The sequence below is a fragment of the Lampetra fluviatilis genome, chromosome 14, assembly GCF_964198595.1.
Source record: "Lampetra fluviatilis chromosome 14, kcLamFluv1.1, whole genome shotgun sequence".
Lineage (NCBI taxonomy): Eukaryota > Metazoa > Chordata > Hyperoartia > Petromyzontiformes > Petromyzontidae > Lampetra > Lampetra fluviatilis.
In genome coordinates, this window is record NC_136288.1 from 2,382,498 (window position 1) to 2,400,973 (window position 18,476).

Here is an 18,476-nt window from a genome sequence, read left to right on the forward strand (position 1 = left end):
ATCGACCTCGAAGCCGTGGCATGTGAATCCACGGATTGTGCCATTGCAATGCCAGACGCACAGGAAATACAACATTCTAGGGCACGTGGCCTTTTCGAATTATACAAATCCAGAGCGGGGGGATCGAGGGAGATGATGTCCATCTAGTGTATGGAGGTGCTCACTGGTCTAGCTTCCTTTCCAGGAGGGTCCTGGACGAAGATGCTTGGCTAATTCCTTTTAATGAGCATTTGGCATGTGGGAGGAAATAGGAGAACACGGAGAAAACGAATGCTTTCGACGTGGTATCACTCAGCACTGTAATCTCGTTGTTACCTTCCAGCCCCGAGCCCAAGATAATCATAATATTCCCCGGCAATCTTCCATTCAAATATTAACCAAGCTCAAACCTGCTTGGCTTCCAACATCTGAATGAAGCTACTGTAACAAATATAGAATTTGAATACATAAATAGAGTCATTGTGTATGTATGTATGAACTTCCTTCGCACCGTACCTAGCCAAGCATGCTAATCGGAGGTGCGGGAAATTATGTCACATTACTGTATTATGATTTCAACCTTGACTCAAAATTAGACACTTTCATTTCACAGTACTGTTTATACAAAGAAAGATGCGGAAATACACTGTCCTCACGACCACCGTTGCAATTTGTTTCTGTCTGAGCAGGAAATTAAGGAAATAGAAATTATTGGCATAGAGAGACAGGAAGTAAAGTCAGAGGGAAGCAATGACGCTCATGAAATGTCACCATGGGGAGGAGAAGTAATGTAGTCACGTACTAAGGGCAAGAGCACACTTTGGTGTGCAGTATTCTCAAGATAAATCGACACTCAGTCCTGGCGCGTGATCTTTGTGGCACTGTGACGGGAGGGAGAAAGAGAAACGGGGCAGACGGATCAACGTGACCCGGTTCAGCCCCCCTTAAAAACTTGGCAATGGATGGCTACGCCAGCCAAAAATATTTCTCTTAATAAGTCAAACAAATCTGTGTGTGCACCTCAAGCAAGTAAAGAAGGTCTCTTAGCCGGAAGGGAAAAAAAACCCCATTGACTGTGTTTTCATTAAGGCGTGGTTATTTCACGCTGCTTAATACTCATACAAATATATACTGTACAGAAGAATGTTTTTCATCCGGCTTGACATCTGGGGGACGTGAAGTTATAGAGTTGAACTGTGCACACGTGGGTTGCTGTCAAAATGTGTGAAGCGCAATCTGCTTTGGACGTGGTGAAATGCTTTTTATCAATCAAGCGGATGTGTGTTCGGTTGATATTAACATTTCTGTACGTGAAAACGGTACAAATATTTAGCCATTAAATGAAAGCTACAGCACGTATAAACACCGCACTGGGCTATGGGTGGTTGAAGAATCTGGGCAGATATCTCTGACGGTCGGATATACACCGTTTTCACTGTATTTAAAATTGTAAAAAAGTTTTTATAAAACATATCCAAAAAACATGTAACCTTTGTGTAACGCCAAGCAAGGTCATAGTTAATAAATTAATATAGCATTTGTTTAGTGTTCGTGTCTTTAAAGGTTTTACGTATTTTGCTCATAACCTTTCCATCAGCAAGGGCAAAGTTGATAATTGTTTTTTTACCCTTCCATCTGGCAACAAAACTGACACCTTTTTTACAAGGAGTCATGTTTGCACAGACCACAATACCTGCGGTCATAATGCAAAAAAAAACATAACTCTGATAATGTGCACTGTCCTTGAAGTTGATTGGTCCACACCCGAGACAGCTTTCCTTAGAGCCTAGTCTCACATGGGTTGGACCAGATGACGCCAAAAGGCGCACAAATCAAAGACAATGCACCATCAGAGTATGAGAGCTCGGGGTAAGCATTTACACCATTGGATGAGGTTTCAATGGAAGGGCAAAGTTTTCTATGAATCATGCTGGAAGACGAAGACAAATGCCTGGAAGCCGCCAGATTCTTAGAATTCGCCCCTCTCTGTGTGGCTCACAGACAAACACGTTCCCTGTCACGAGTTGCTAATTTAGTACTGCGCGCATTACACAACACGCTTCCCGATGTTTTCCACTGCCGAGTGTGTGGGGTTCACGGTCGGGGCTCGTAAGATGGCGAAGATGGAATCTGTGTAGAGTGCACGCCAGATTACTTGTGTCAGTATGAATGTGCTTGTAAAAAAACATCTGTATGCTATACCCTATATTGATTACATGTGGGTTATAGGAATGAAGGTGACACACTGTTGGATGAGGGCCTTGCCATGCCGTGCAGGTCACAGGAATTATTTTCCATCAGTCACCAGCAGAAGCGGCCGTCATCCCGTTGATCTTAATGCGCAACACTTGCGATGTGACCAAACTTGTGGCGTCCAAGTGGAAATTGGGCCGATACCCTTGGGGTGCCTCTGCTTGCTGCCATCATTTTCCTGGTCCCGTGGGGGCCGGGATGTGCACGGGCAGGCAAGACCATCGCCCTTGCAAGTCGGAGTGTGAACACTGCCGACGTGCCATCGTGTGAGCCCATTGATCGTGGTGCAATTCGGACGCGGAGTCAAACGTCTCGGTAGTTACTACAAGTCACTTAAAATCAGGAGGGCCCAGGGTGTTTAGTTGTTTGGCTCCCTGTTTCTGGATCTTTATTTCAAGGCATACGATGTTACTGGCACAACTATACGTATGTATATAAATATTTTAATTGATTTAATTTCAACTCAACGCGAGCCCGGTACAGAACAATCGCAGAACAAATATGGGCGGGTGGTGTGGGGGCAGAAATTCCGCAAACAAAATCCCAAGATTGGCGCGCCAGGGATTAGTGAAAGGAGAAAGATTGGGCGGCCAAAAAACTGTATCTTTTAAATGTAATTAAAATATATTCCTCCCCATGTAGGTCTTCGCGGCTGCACGGTGCAGTTCTCCGATGGGTTTCCGAGTTGTAATGTGTTGCTGTTGTCCAGTCAGATTTCTCACATTCTACGGGCTGGGAGCTTCTTCAGCATGTGGAGCAAATTGGCAATCAAGATGTTGCATACAACCTGAAAAACTTTGAGATATTCATATTGAATAGTTCACTCATTGTGGAGCCAGATTGATTGGGGATGTGTTTGCTATCTTTTTTAGAAAGCACCCTTGTATGCTCTGCGTGAAGATTGAAAATTAATTTTCTAGATTGAAAACGCATTTCTTGATAACTGATTTTTGTGTTAAGTGTTATCCTCCCCCCGCACCTCCGATTAGCAGGGTTGGCTACGTACGGTGCGTAAGAAGTTCAACATAGGACATACAAGGTAAAGGTGCGAGTGGAAAGACCACCGCTACAGTGAACCCTGGAGGGTACAGGGTCTCCTCTTCCACGTGGATCGAACGTGTTGGAAAAAAGTTATCCTACCCACACCTCACCCCACCAAACGAGACCTTCCCCTTCCAAATGATTAACGGTGGTGGCGTACCCATATACACTGCCGCGTGGACAGAGGCGGCAGTGAGTTAGGAAATCCGCCTCATTTGTTTTACCTGCTGCGCTTAAAGATGCATTCAACCGCCCACACAGTAGTTTGTGGTGCTAACACATTCCTGCGGAGGGAGCTGGTAGGAACGTTGGGTTGCTCGGTCAATGGCCACGGTCAACGGCGGCGTGGTGTATTCCGCAAATATGCCCGACTGTGAGGGCGGGCACAAGCCGGCGTGAGTAGGTTAAACGTTGAGTTTTATAAGGGCACCACGGGGTGACCAGCCCCTCCCCTCCCCACCCAGTCCCTCCCTCCCCTCCCCACCCAGCCCCTTCCTGCACGACGGACACAATAATCCCCTGTGGGCTGGTGTAACCAGGAGGTTCCTACCAGTATGATGATACAATGAAGTTGTGTTGAGCCACGTCAATGACGCACTTAATTTGGTTGCTCATTATTGAGGCCACGTGTGTGACTCATGCACAAGTGAGACATTTCAAGTTCTGTTATATCCCATGACCACGCCCAACAAGAATTTAGAATAAAGACTCAAGCAATGCCGGGAACAGTTAACCTTTTCCCGGTAAAAAAAAACAGTATGAACAATACACGTTTATTATTGCAATAGGAGATGAGCGTTTTAATGCGGGATCACATTGTACATAGAGTTCAGGGGCAGCCTCTTCTTTCATGATAAAAACACACAATTTGCTTCAGCAGCTATTCCATGAACTATAAATGGCGTAATGCGTGTTTCTCAAGTAATATCATCTGTTAATATGTTTTAAATGTTCCAGACATTTTTATAACTAATCTGCAGTATACAAAGATACATTTTCACTCGGGTTAATAAAATAATAAGTCATAAACTCTTAAAATTACATCAATTAGCTTTGTATTACTGTTGTAAAGATAATACAGAATTAATCTGTTTTTGGTAACAAAGTACAGAATTACCAAGATGGCATTTTGCTTATCAAAAAACCACATTACAGTTTAAAATGTGTAACTAATAAAGGCAGACGATGAGGCACTACTTACATTACGAAATTGCGAGACTACCTAGGCTGTTGGACACTCTTTGCAAGCACCTATTCAGGATCACTGTGGCACATGAGGAGGTGGGGTAGTATGGCCAGGATTAAGCATTCTCAGTCACCTTTGCCTCTCCAAGGAAGTTGTTGGTCACACGGGACCAGGCACGCATTGCAGGCCGAGATGACCTCAGATAGGGCCCAGATTATTTCAAGATACTCTTGGCCACTGGTTTGCATGGCAAGACGAGAAATACCACAAGGGTTTGTCGCACACTGCGCTTACCTGGCCATCGCCACCTTTTACTGCATACATGACAAATAATCCCTTTACTAAGAATCCCTTTAGTCGTGGGGGTTGTGTGACCATACTTCACCACGATGGTCAGTGTGCGTTAGGGAAAGGGGGGGGGGGGGAAGGTGAGCAGGACCGATTTAGATCCCTGGCCACTGATGTTAGCCGTGACTGGGAATCAAACGGTCACTGGATTCGCAGCGCGGTTTGCTAACCATGGCAGCACCATTCCACATGTTTTCACTGCGTACAATAACCGTGCAAATTTGTTGGATAATACAAAGACCACACAATGTATGATATAAAGACATTAAATCCACCGCAATTCTTATTCTAAGGCTCCAGTTCGATTGTCCATTATGAACCAGGCTCAATGTTGAATATAAACGTAAACATTGGTCAGCCAGCAGATCGTTTTCTGCTCCGTTGGCTACACTGCTTCGAGCCATGGTGAAAATAATGACTCGTAACAGAGGCCTTGTTTGTGCAAATTTAATTATTTCTGTAAACAGTTGCGTCGATTTCTGTGCTCTCAAAACGCGATGAAAATGCCACACATTTGTCTAAATTTAACTTAGTTAAAAATAATAAAAGCACAGAATGGACACTCTCTTGCCAGAAACGATTAATCCCTCTTTGTCTTTGAACACATATTTTATCTCACAACTCAAGTGTTATATATAACATGCCAGGCATTTATTCCTAGTTCGTAAAGAAGGCTGAAATAGAATTTAGATATTTTTTTATGATGCTATTTTGCATATCATGCACAATATTCATAGAACGATTACAATGATTATAAAAAAAAACTAACAGTGAGAAGGGATTTATTTTTTTATAAAAATAAAATCCCTAAGCAGTTCAAACAACTTTTCATTATTCTCAACTTTAAAAAAAGACGAAACAATTGCACGAAAATACAATGCGAAATATACCAGTCCTTATCAGCAGTGAGGTTAAAATACGTTGGTTGTATTCAAAACCGCGTGCCTCGACTGTGCAGCAGCACCAACGCTTGAGCCTTCATTGCTCTCCGGTCTGTTTTACAAAGTGCCCAGATCTTCTTCTTCTTTCGTAGGGCATTTTTGGGGTTTGCAACAGATTGCAAATTTATGTCGAGATTTCACATCGCATTCGACTGCTTGTTTCAGATCGCCGTTAAATGATCTGATTGGGCAATCGTTCACGAGATGTTGCACGGTCTGCGATGTCCCCAGATATCCGGATGAACAGCTTTATCCGGGTACTCTGGTTTCCTCTCAAGCAAAAATCACGAAATCACATTTTTGCTTGAGGAAACAAGGTCAGAGAGCTGAGCCAATCAGCATCGAGAGCAGACAATGCCAGCAACAGCTCTGTAATCAAGGGGGGAAGTGAGCGGCACAAAAGAGTTCATTTATAAAGAGCCCAATCCCCAGCGCATGGAGCGAAACGTCGGACATCACACTGAACAACACGTGGAACAACCCAAAAAATACATCGGAGAGCTACATAAAAATATCACGAACACCTACTCACTAATATACTGTGTTCATACTCATTGACGAATTAGTTAAAATATACCAATGCAAGACCCTCCTTTAAAAAAAGTGTTTCATAACTCGACGAAGCTTTCCTAAATGAAGGCTTCGTGACATTACATTAGGAAGTTAACATTCATTATTAGCTACTCATAGTTACGTAATGAATATATAACGAATGGACGGTAAGTCACAATAAAGATTTTTGGCTTCAGATCGTGTAAGGATAATTGTGTCGTTAACCCGCCACCCCCTGACACAGCCAATTAGTAAGGTTTGTCACGTAAACAGAACGTGCCAATTACTTACTACTTCAGCCCACCAGATGATGCCAGATGCAGTTACCAGTGAAACGTCACAGCACTCAAATTGTAAATGTTATGGAATTACTCTCCAACACATCAGTGGTGCTGAAGTAATTACTAATTGGCACACCTTTTAGTCACGTGACAAACATTAATAATTGGCTGTGTCGGGTGGTGGCAGGTTATCGACACATTTCTACTTACGTCATCTAAACCAAAAAAAACATTCTTACGAATAATATAGGTCGCGAAAGCCTACACCGTCAGACGTTAAGTCAACTTCTCCAAGTAAATTTCTTTTCCTGTACCGTCACATACAGGGTGATCTAATTGTCGATACCACACAAAAATAACCGTCAGAAACTTTACAGATGACAACATCTTGCTGGAGAGCCTCGACACATTTCCCACCAAAGCCCAAATTACTCAACAAAAAAACCTCTCACTCTCCTCTGCAAGACACGGAGCCACCACCTTCACAATATTCAAGCACCTGCCGAGAAGAAAGAAATAAGGGGAGTTAGAAATCAGCGTGATGTCGATAAACAGCTCAACATGGATATGTACGTTGAACTTCTTTCGCACAGCACGTAGCCAACCGTGCTAATCCGAGGAACTTGCATATCAACCCGCGTAAACGCACGGCGACAATGTGTTGTTTTTACACGCGATTATACACTTGTCCGTTTTTGTTACATAACACAGTGCAAGCAGATCAAACAAGGCGATTTAATAGAAAAAAGAGAGCAGGCGCTAGGGCCGCTCACCACGGTGGCACCGGCAGGAATTTGCGACCTCCAAAGCCAAACCTTGAACGCCGGGGAGGGGGTGCGGCGAAGACGGGGAATCAGAGCTGCGACGGGGGAACGCTCGGCATGACGACGTTGGTCCCACGGATCACGTGCTCGCCCTTCCCGTCCAGCAGGCTGTCCCACTGGGAGAAGTTCCTGTCGAGATCTGCAGCGGAAAACGAGAGGGCGCACACGGGCATGGTGGGTTGCAGATTCTCCTCTCCCTCCCTCCCTCCCACCCCTCCCTCCCTCCATCCCCTCCGGTCTCAATGCCACCCCCCTGCCATTGTTTCACGTGAAGCCCATCGTGCACTTTGGTGGGAAAACGCTTCATCCAGTACTGGGCAGTCAGATACATCTTTGTTACAGTCGACGTGGGCTATTGGCAGTGGCGTGAGCAAGCAGTTGCAGAGCTGCACCTTTACCTTTAACCTGCAATATAAAGTACACCAGCGAGAAGTTCCTTTAGATGCGGGTTGCGGGGTGCTTTTAACATTTTCGAAAGGCATGCACTAAAGTGTATTGTTTTATCGACTATCACAAACCCGCACTAACCAGCGTGACAAACCCAATGGTTGCCATTGTGTGATGAGGCCTTCACCCAGCAGTGGACAGACAAAGGACTACATTTTCTAGCATACATTTTGCTTGCAATAGGTATTCACGTAATCATTCACACTGAACGTTTTTTTCGTGCGAGTCAGCTTGATCATAACTAACATTGAACTGGATTCGATTTTCTTTTATAATCAGCTATTAATTCCACAAACATATAGGAATGTTTAACTCGAATTAAAACAGGACAAGTTGATCAAAGGGTTCGCCAAAAAATTGCAGACATGAACCACAGAACTATGCGCAGAAGCACAAATGCCTTTTGCCCTGACAGATACCGTTGGGCCTCAAAGCTGCTCATTTAATATTGGCAGTCAAAAGCATGTTGGAATTGGTTACATAATCAACACGTATGCATGGTGTTTCCCTCATCCCAGACTTGTTCAACGCAGCGTTTTCTTGTACAAGCACCTCCCTTCGGCCCGCACGGAGCATATCCGCTGTGTGTCGATGCAACGACACGCGGCGCGGCGCTCGATTTAATCTCCGCGCTCGCAAAGTACACGCCGGCCCCTCGCGGCAAAAGGTGCCAAAAGCTCAGGGTCGTTAGCCGACGGAAGCGTCCGCATCGAGCAGGTGCGGACGCGACCCTCCTGGGCACGGGCGTTCAGACCGTGACCGGCACGAAAACGCGCCCCTCAAATTGCATTACCACGTCTGCCGGGAGGAGGCATTGGGGCAACGACGACAACAACAACAACAGCAGCAGGAGGAGCATAAAACAACCATCTTTGTTTAAGGACACGTCGTCCATCTATCCCGGCCGTTGCTGGAAAGCTTACAGCCGGGGCACGCTTGCTCATTTAAAATCAAATTACGCCACACTAATGATGATTAGCAATTTCCAAATGGAAGTGAGTTACGGGGAGCAGAGTCTGTGTCAAGCACGAGATCGGAAACGAGGCCGGGATCGACTTCCCTCGATAGGAATCTAAATGGGAGGCCGCAGCTGGTGAGGCACACGACAGACAGAATTACCAATTGCTCGACACTTTTCTGATGGCCATCAATCACGTGGGGGGGGGGGGGGTTACACAAAACGAAGAGACGCTTGCACACTTTCTCTGTTGTGGTTTGTCTAATTGCACAATTGGAAGAAAAATACATGCAGGATTTTTAGCTACTGCGTAGAGTTACAAATTGATTCTGAGACAAATACCATTTCATCTTCTTGGTTCTTTCGGTAAAGTCACGTAGAAGGGAAGTAATAAAATAATAAAAATAAAACATAATAAAACAATTCTCACGACGTTTCGGCCACAACGCAAGCAGCCGTCCTCAGGCGAAGAATGAGACATTATCAAGCTAGGAGCTTATATAGGTGTAGCGAGAAATTATATATAATACAGTATATAATTTAATGTTGGGTTTATCTATGGCAGTATATAGTACTGTATATGCTAAGAGAATAAAGTTTAGATGGAAGTATATTATATACTTCTTACGACGTAGAATTGTAATTTATTATTTGTTGTTAGTAACTCAGCTTATTGTAGAGTATAGTAAGTATCAGTTTATATTTTAGTTTTTTATGTAGTTTTTACTTTGGTTTTCTACGTGGTTGTTTGGTAAATGCAGCTACATATCATTAACATTCCTTTCCTTTATTAACGCTGTTCCTTGCGCCCCCCCGTGGTGCTGTTGATCCTGCATAATGCAGGGGCATAATGGGACTTTGAAACCCCTCCGCCCACCTCCTACTCATTGCCCATTGGTATGCTAAATTCCTCTTCATATGCACATTCTTTTGTTAAGGCGCTCCTCCTCGCTACACCTATATAAGCTCCTAGCTTGATAATGTTCTCATTCTTCGCCTGAGGACGGCTGCTTGCGTTGTGGCCGAAACGTCGTGAGAATTGTTTTATTATGTTTTATTTTTATTATTTTATTACTTCCCTTCTACGTGACTTTACCGAAAGAACCAAGAAGATGAATCCCTGCAGTCACGAAAGCTTTACATCAAAATACCATTTCCTAATGTGATTGTGGGATCGGTGGGATCGTTGGGGCGGGGGGGATGGCGGGAGGGCTACACGGAGCCCAGCTTGACATTCTGGCAGGGAGGGGGGAGGACCTGTGGGGGGCTATCCGGCCGAGTGGTCATCTGTGAATTTACTGGACATCGGTGAAAAAGAGCTTCGAAGCTCATCAGATTCCTCCGGTCGATGTAAAGATTCTGATTCTGAGCAAAATCGCCATTGAATCGCATGGCCAATACCCACGTAGTTTGTTTCAGCGGAGACTCTGCTCGAAGCTGAACTTGACCCCGATATCAGGCAGCCAGAATTGGCGTTCAAAACTTCTCCAGCGTTGCCGTTGAAATGCACGGCCAATGGTCAGTGCAGGCAATTGGTCCGGATCCATCCTGATTCCAGGGTGTCGTTTAGGAGAGATGGGAGGGGGCCTGTGGGGGGACCTGGTCAGCCTGGTGGAAGCCGGCCCAGACAATTCGTGACCGTGATGCACGGATCTTCCATGGCAGAAACCTGTTAAATTCCAATTCAAATCAATGTGTGGATAAAAAAGTTACATTTGTAATCCACACAACAAGGGGATTCCTGCCCTTTACCCCCCATGATCTGCAAAGCGAAATGCGTCTTGACAATCAAATCGACATTTAGTTTCAATTATTAGGGTATCGATTTATCCAAATGAATAAAACCCCAAAATGTACTGGCGACTTGCTACACGTAAGAATACAATCTATTCACAACTCAGTCTATGTAAGTCCATTGGTCTCCTCTGTGACTCACCAAGGTCCCCGTGATATCACTGTCGACTGTGCCGAGACCATCAACCCGTACCACTGGAGATCTTGTATAAATCGCGGGCAGGTGATACGCAAGATTTAACTACGCATATTTGTACCATCTTATTTGACAGGTACTAGTCTATTTTACCGAGTTGTTGACATCCCCAGCGTTTAACAGCGCTGCTGTTTTGGTTTTGGCAGCCAACATCGGCCGTAACCCCTGTGAGGTTCTTCACTTGGACCTTCCCTTCTAGCCCCGCCCACCTTCCCTTCTAGCCCCGCCCACCTTCCCTTCTAGCCCCGCCCACCCTCCCAGTCCCTGACTGCCACATTTAGATAAGCTCCTCCCCCCTCCCCTTAACCAGTATATATAAGATCTTGTCTCTTGGATTTCTCTTCACTTCATACAGTAAATTTAGCTGTGACGGTCCCACCTGAAGACGGAGACTTGTGTTGCCTCCGAAACGTCGTGATTTAATTGAGTTATTTTCATTTATTATTATTTTATTATTATTATTTTAGCTACGTGACTTTACCGAAAAAAATTCAGAGTAGGTGATACACAGATTCGAGCCCAACGGGGCAGTGGTGTCGTCTCGGAGTTCAAGCGTTAGCCTTTCACACACGACCTAGTCATATGACATGGTGCCGGCTCAGTTGCTGTGACCTCTGAGCCAAATGGTCCTTGTTAAAAGTCTAGAACTAAAACAAAATTTTGGCTGTTCAGAAAATCCACCGTGTTGTTGACCAACGGCACAGCGCGCAAAGCGAGTGTGTGTGTGCGTGCGCGGTGTAGCGGCTCACGCGTGGGGTGCTTTCTTCATCGTCTGATAAAGATCCACATGTGCTGCGCTACGAGAACACAATAACATTGGTTGCTTGCAAAAGTTTTCTGTTTGGTGTTTGAACATCTTGCTATAAAGGGTAAAACCTATTCGTGTTTCTCAATAACAGATACAGATTCGAGTTCGATAAAAAATTTCCACCGTGGAAATATTCTCGATTTCGAAACAAGATAGACGAGGGAAAACAACACCACGCTACTATACAAAAAAAACTACTACCGAAGTTTAAAACCTGTTTTGCGTTATGTGTGGGCAGACTGTGTTGAGTTGAACAACGTGCAGGCGGTACATCCACTTGCAAGGCAACCCCAGAGGTTGTGACTGCAGGTGTGGAGGAGGTACAGCGAGGGGCTTTCATGTGGCGTTTGACTGTTCTTCAAATCAGACAAGTGGGAATTCTGGGGAGCTTGTGAATTACTCCCACATGCAGAGAAAACTTAACAAAAATTGGCCAAACATCGACAGCAAGGTCCACTTGAGATGCTTTGGCAAAATAGAAATGCATTGAGTCAATCATATCTTTATTTTAAACTGGGTGAGAGCTCATTGAAACTAAATGTCTCTTCTAAGAAAAGAGGCATCCGAGACGTAAAAGCATTACAGGCAATGATTAAAAATAAAAAACAAATGTCATGCAGGGTCGAAATATTAATCAAAAGAGACTGAAACCTTTAGGTCGGGAGCTGAGGCCTCATTTTGAAGGGTTCCCGACACCCCGTGTTATTTTTAGTTGCCCTATGTTTTTCTCAACTTCAAACTCTCCTGAATGACAATACAGAGAAGAAACTTCTCAAATGAGTGGACATCACAGTCTGACGGCTGACGTGTATCTGTGCATCTGAAGCTCTCTGTGTGGCCGTCAAGTCGCTGAATTTCTGAGCTTGGTTACTCAGAACGGTTCAAATTGTGTGGGAATTCCCACGTAGGGTTAACAAAAATCTACAGGGGTTTTTTTCCGTGATGTATAAATAGTTTACTTAGTTAATATTCCACCCTTTTTAAAATCCTATGTTGCGGATCATGCAGACAACATGGGCAACAACTGTTTGATCTTCAAGTAAGCACTTTACAAGCCTAATTAATATCACATGAACCTTAACGCTGCTTGCATTACGTTAACAATTTGTTTCTCATTCCAAAAACAGTGGAGCAAAGCAGGACAGTGGCCAAAACAGAAAACTACTGAACTAAACTATTTTTATTTTACCAGGTAAGGCCCATTGAGCTTTTCAGCTTTTTTTCAGAAGCAGCCTGGCCACAAATAATAGCTCAACGAAGTGGCTTATCGCGTGGAAATGTATCGCAGCCCAATTCTCTAAACTCATGTTTCTCACTCCTTAGAGCTGCATTTAGTGCTGCTTAGGAAAACAAATGAAAGTGCATCAAGGCAAAAATCCTACACGGTATCATTGACATCCAGCAATGAAATCAAAACACACAACTAAATGAAATGCTTCTAGATTTGAAGCTTTCGTGACTGCAATGATTCATATTCTTAGGTTTTTTCGGTAAAGTCACGTAGGTAAAAACATTAAAAAGTAAAATAAAAAAAATAAAAATAAAATAAAATAAAAATCACGACGTTTCGGAGGCAACACAAGCTTCCGTCTTCAGGTGGTACCGTCACAGCCACGACAGCTGTATCAAGTATTTATTTTTTATTTTTTTTTTTCACTTTTTAATGTTTTTACCTACGTGACTTTACCAAAAAAATCTAAGAAAAATGAAATGCTGTTAGTGACAAACAAATTGGATAAATTTCACATCTGATGTGCACAATTTCAGAGTCAGGTGCGCGTGATTAAGAAAGGTTACCCTCTGGATTCCTGTTAAGATTGATTGACAGAATGCCAAAATAGCAATCGTTGCACCATGCTTCCAGACAACTTAAAAATGAGACATTAAGCAATGATAAACACCGTTAAGTGTTATCTAACCTATATAATTCATTTTTTGTCTGTCTGTCTATCTGTCTGTCTGTCTATCTGTCTGTCTATCTGTCTGTCCGTCCGTCTGCGTACGCTCCCTTGCGGGGGATGTAGCTCTCGGACCGTGGGGTTCGCCGAGATTAAATTTTGCAGGTGGGCACGCCCCCGCCCCGCGGTAAACTTAGGCATTTCCGATTTTTCGTCTCTAAACTTTAAATCGGACCGATTATCGATTTAGTGCGATTTCTATTTATTTATTTAACGCTTTATTTATTTATTTAATATCGCCGACCGGCGCGAACCACGGCGGTTGCCCCTGGCAACGGGTAGCAACAACTTCGCTGCGGGGTGGACGCCATTTTTAATTCCCGTTAAAAAATATGCGCACGCATTAACACGCGACTCTGAGCTAAATTCATCAAAGTTTCACGTCCTCTTCACTCCCCTTCCACCCCAATGTGTGCAATTACTATTATAGGGTCGGTAGATAATAAAATTATAGCGATTAGACAGTATTATTGTAGCGCGGGGGGGGGGGGGGGGTTAACGGCCCCAGCACTCAGCCTCAGCCGGGTGGGCAATCTAGGCGAGGCCGGAGGCTCTGCACGGTACTAGGCCTCGACACGCAACTCTGTCAGGCGACGACTTTGTGGTATAAACTCGATATACCCAACGTTGCCCGGGGGAAAAATACATTTAAAATCTTCTGAAAACTTTAAAACATAACATACCAATGAAAATACAACTGTGTAATTAAAATTCTAAACCCAACCGCGCCAAGAATCGATTCTCTGAATCGCGAAAAGGAATCGACGGTTGTAGATTAATTTAGAATCGCCTTATTTCCGTTTAATATAAGTTGGTTATAAAGTTGATATAAACTGCTACGAATGGGAAATATCCGGCGTTGACCGGGGCTAAAATATAATAAAAAATGCCTGAAAACTTTAAAACATAACATAACAATGAAAATAAAACTCTGTAATTAAAAATGGAAACCTCCTATGCGCCAGGAATCGATTCTTTGAATCGCGCAAAGGAATCATCGAAGGTTGTAGATTCCTTTAGGATCGCCCTTAACATGTGGTGAGGGAGAGAGTGGTGAGGGGGAGAGCGGTGAGGGGGAGAGCGGTGAGGGGGAGAGCGGTGAGGGGGAGAGCGGTGAGGGGGAGAGCGGTGAGGGGGAGAGCGGTGAGGGGGAGAGCGGTGAGGGGGAGAGCGGTGAGGGGGAGAGCGGTGAGGGGGAGAGCGGTGAGGGGGAGAGCGGTGAGGGGGAGAGCGGTGAGGGGGAGAGCGGTGAGGGGGAGAGCGGTGAGGGGGAGAGCGGTGAGGGGGAGAGCGGTGAGGGGGAGAGCGGTGAGGGGGAGAGCGGTGAGGGGGAGAGCGGTGAGGGGGAGAGCGGTGAGGGGGTGAGTGGTGGTGGTGTGGGTGAGTGATGAGGGTGAGGTTGAGTGGTGAGGGTGAGGTTGAGTGGTGAGGGTGAGGTTGAGTGGTGAGGGTGAGTGGTGATTGGTGAGGGTGAGGGTGAGTGGGGAGGGTGAGTGGCGGTTGTTAGTGGTGATTAGTGAGGGGTGAGTGGTGAGGGTTAGTGGTGAGCATGAGTGGTGAGGGTGAGTGTTGAGCGTGAGTTGTGAGGGTGAGTGGTGATTGTTGAGGGTGTGATTGGTGAGGATGAGTGGTGAGTAGTGAGGGTGAGTGGTGAGGGTGAGTGGTGAGGGTGAGTGGCGGTTGTGAGTGGTGATTAGTGAGGGGTGAGTGGTGAGGGTGAGCGTGAGTGGTTAGGGTGAGTGGTGAGGGTGAGCAGTGAGGGTGAGCAGTGAGGGTGAGTGGTGATTGGTGAGGGTGTGATTGGTGAGGATGAGTGGTGAGTGGTCAGGGTGAGTGGTGAGGGTGAGCGGTGAGGGTGAGTGTTGAGGGTGAGTGGTTAGGGTGAGTAGTGAGGGTGAGTGGTGAGCGTGAGTGGTGAGTGGTGAGCGTGACTGGTGAGGGAGAGTGGTGAGGGAGAGTGGTGAGGGAGAGTGGTGAGGGAGAGTGGTGAGGGAGAGTGGTGAGGGTGAGTAGTGAGTGGTGATTGGTGAGGGTGAGTGGTGAGGGTGAGTAGGGAGGGTGAGTGGCGGTTGTTAGTGGTGATTAGTGAGGGGTGAGTGGTGAGGGTGAGCGTGAGTGGTGAGGTTGAGTGGTGAGCAGTGAGGGTGAGTGGTGATTGGTGAGGGTGTGATTGGTGAGGATGAGTGGTGAGGGTGAGTAGTGAGGGTGAGTGGTTGTTGTGAGGGTGAGTGGTTGTTGTGAGGGTGCGTGGTGAGGGTGAGTGGTAAGAGTGAGTGGTAAGAGTGAGTGGTGAGGGTGAGTGACGGTTGTGAGAGGTGATTAGTGAGTGGTGAGGGTTAGTGGTGAGGGTGAGTGGCGGTTGTGAGTGGTGATTAGTGAGGGGTGAGTGGTGAGGGTGAGCGTGAGTGGTGAGGGTGAGTGGTGAGGGTGAGCGGTGAGGGTGAGCAGTGAGGGTGAGTGGTGATTGGTGAGGATGTGATTGGTGAGGATGAGTGGTGAGTGGTCAGGGTGAGTGGTGAGCAGTGAGGGTGAGTGTTGAGGGTGAGTGGTGAGCGGTGAGGGTGAGTGTTGAGGGTGAGTGGTGAGTAGTGAGGGTGAGTGGTGAGCGTGGCTGGTGAGTGGTGAGGGTGAGTGGTGAGGGAGAGTGGTGAGGGAAAGTGGTGAGGGTGAATGGTGAGGGTGAGTGGTGAGGGTGAATGGTGAGGGTGAGTGGTGATTGGTGAGGGTGAGTGGGAGGGTGAGTGGCAGTTGTGAGTGGTGATTAGTGAGAGGTGAGTGGTGAGGGTGAGCGTGAGTGGTGAGGGTGAGGTTGAGTGGTGAGCGGTGAGGGTGAGCAGTGAGGGTGAGTGGTGATTGGTGAGGGTGCGATTGGTGAGGATGAGTAGTGAGGGTGAGTGGTGAGGGTGAGTGGTAAGAGTGAGTGGTGAGGGTGAGTGGTAAGAGTGAGTGGTGAGGGTGAGTGACGGTTGTGAGAGGTGATTAGTGAGTGGTGAGGGTGAGTGGTGAGGGTTAGTGGTGAGCATGAGTGGTGAGGGTGAGTGTTGAGCGTGAGTGGTGAGGGTGAGTGGTGATTGTTGAGGGTGTGATTGGTGAGGATGAGTGGTCAGGGTGAGTGGTGAGGGTGAGTGGTGAGGGTGAGTGGTGAGAGGTGAGGGTGAGTGTTGAGGGTGAGTGGTGAGTAGTGAGGGTGAGTGGTGAGCGTGACTGGTGAGTGGTGAGGGAGAGTGGTGAGGGAGAGTGGTGAGGGTGAATGGTGAGGGTGAGTGGTGAGTGGCAAGTGGTGAGGGTGAGTGGTGATTGGTGAGGGTGTGATTGGTGAGGATTAGTGGTGAGTGGTGAGGGTGAGTAGTGAGGGTGAGTGCTGAGCGGTGAGGGTGAGTGGTTGTTGTGAGGGTGAGTGGTGAGTGGTGAGAGTGAGTGGTGAGGGTGAGTGGTGATTGTTGAGGGTGTGATTGGTGAGGATGAGTGGTGAGTAGTGAGGGTGAGTGGTGACGGTGAGTGGTGAGGGTGAGTGTTGAGCGTGAGTTGTGAGGGTGAGTGGTGATTGTTGAGGGTGTGATTGGTGAGGATGAGTGGTGAGTAGTGAGGGTGAGTGGTGAGGGTGAGTGGCGGTTGTGAGTGGTGATTAGTGAGGGGTGAGTGGTGAGGGTGAGCGTGAGTGGTTAGGGTGAGTGGTGAGGGTGAGCAGTGAGGGTGAGCAGTGAGGGTGAGTGGTGATTGGTGAGGGTGTGATTGGTGAGGATGAGTGGTGAGTGGTCAGGGTAAGTGGTGAGGGTGAGCGGTGAGGGTGAGTGTTGAGGGTGAGTGGTGAGTGGTTAGGGTGAGTAGTGAGGGTGAGTGGTGAGCGTGAGTGGTGAGTGGTGAGCGTGACTGGTGAGGGAGAGTGGTGAGGGAGAGTGGTGAGGGAGAGTGGTGAGGGTGAGTAGTGAGTGGTGAGAGTGAGTGGTGATTGGTGAGGGTGAGTGGTGAGGGTGAGTAGGGAGGGTGAGTGGCGGTTGTTAGTGGTGATTAGTGAGGGGTGAGTGGTGAGGGTGAGCGTGAGTGGTGAGGTTGAGTGGTGAGCAGTGAGGGTGAGTGGTGATTGGTGAGGGTGTGATTGGTGAGGATGAGTGGTGAGGGTGAGTAGTGAGGGTGAGTGGTTGTTGTGAGGGTGAGTGGATGTTGTGAGGGTGCGTGGTGAGGGTGAGTGGTAAGAGTGAGTGGTAAGAGTGAGTGGTGAGGGTGAGTGACGGTTGTGAGAGGTGATTAGTGAGTGGTGACGGTTAGTGGTGAGGGTGAGTGGCGGTTGTGAGTGGTGATTAGTGAGGGGTGAGTGGTGAGGGTGAGCGTGAGTGGTGAGGGTGAGTGGTGAGGGTGAGCGGTGAGGGTGAGCAGTGAGGGTGAGTGGTGATTGGTGAGGATGTGATTGGTGAGGATGAGTGGTGAGTGGTCAGGGTGAGTGGTGAGCGGTGAGGGTGAGTGTTGAGGGTGAGTGGTGAGCGGTGAGGGTGAGTGGTGAGTAGTGAGGGTGAGTGGTGAGCGTGACTGGTGAGTGGTGAGGGAGAGTGGTGAGGGAAAGTGGTGAGGGTGAATGGTGAGGGTGAGTGGTGAGGGTGCATGGTGAGGGTGAGTGGTGAGGGTGAGTGGTGATTGGTGAGGGTGAGTGGGAGGGTGAGTGGCAGTTGTGAGTGGTGATTAGTGAGAGGTGAGTGGTGAGGGTGAGCGTGAGTGGTGAGGGTGAGGTTGAGTGGTGAGCGGTGAGGGTGAGCAGTGAGGGTGAGTGGTGATTGGTGAGGGTGCGATTGGTGAGGATGAGTAGTGAGGGTAAGTGGTGAGGGTGAGTGGTAAGAGTGAGTGGTGAGGGTGAGTGGTAAGAGTGAGTGGTGAGGGTGAGTGACGGTTGTGAGAGGTGATTAGTGAGTGGTGAGGGT

The 18,476-nt window shown here is 46.9% G+C and overlaps 1 protein-coding gene across 1 annotated transcript in view; it reads right to left on the bottom strand.

Annotated features, from left to right (window-relative positions):
• Positions 1–4,043: 4,043 nt before the first annotated feature.
• PAFAH2 (platelet activating factor acetylhydrolase 2) overlaps positions 4,044–18,476 on the bottom strand; it is a 52,402-nt gene continuing 37,969 nt past the window's right edge. Inside the window, exons 12-13 of the mRNA XM_078862558.1 lie at positions 7,397–7,544; positions 4,044–7,080 (exon numbers count right to left, since the gene is read on the bottom strand). Of these exons, the coding sequence (XP_078718684.1) occupies positions 7,435–7,544 (110 nt within the window). The 3' untranslated portion in view covers positions 4,044–7,080; positions 7,397–7,434. The remainder of the gene's footprint in view (positions 7,081–7,396; positions 7,545–18,476) is intronic.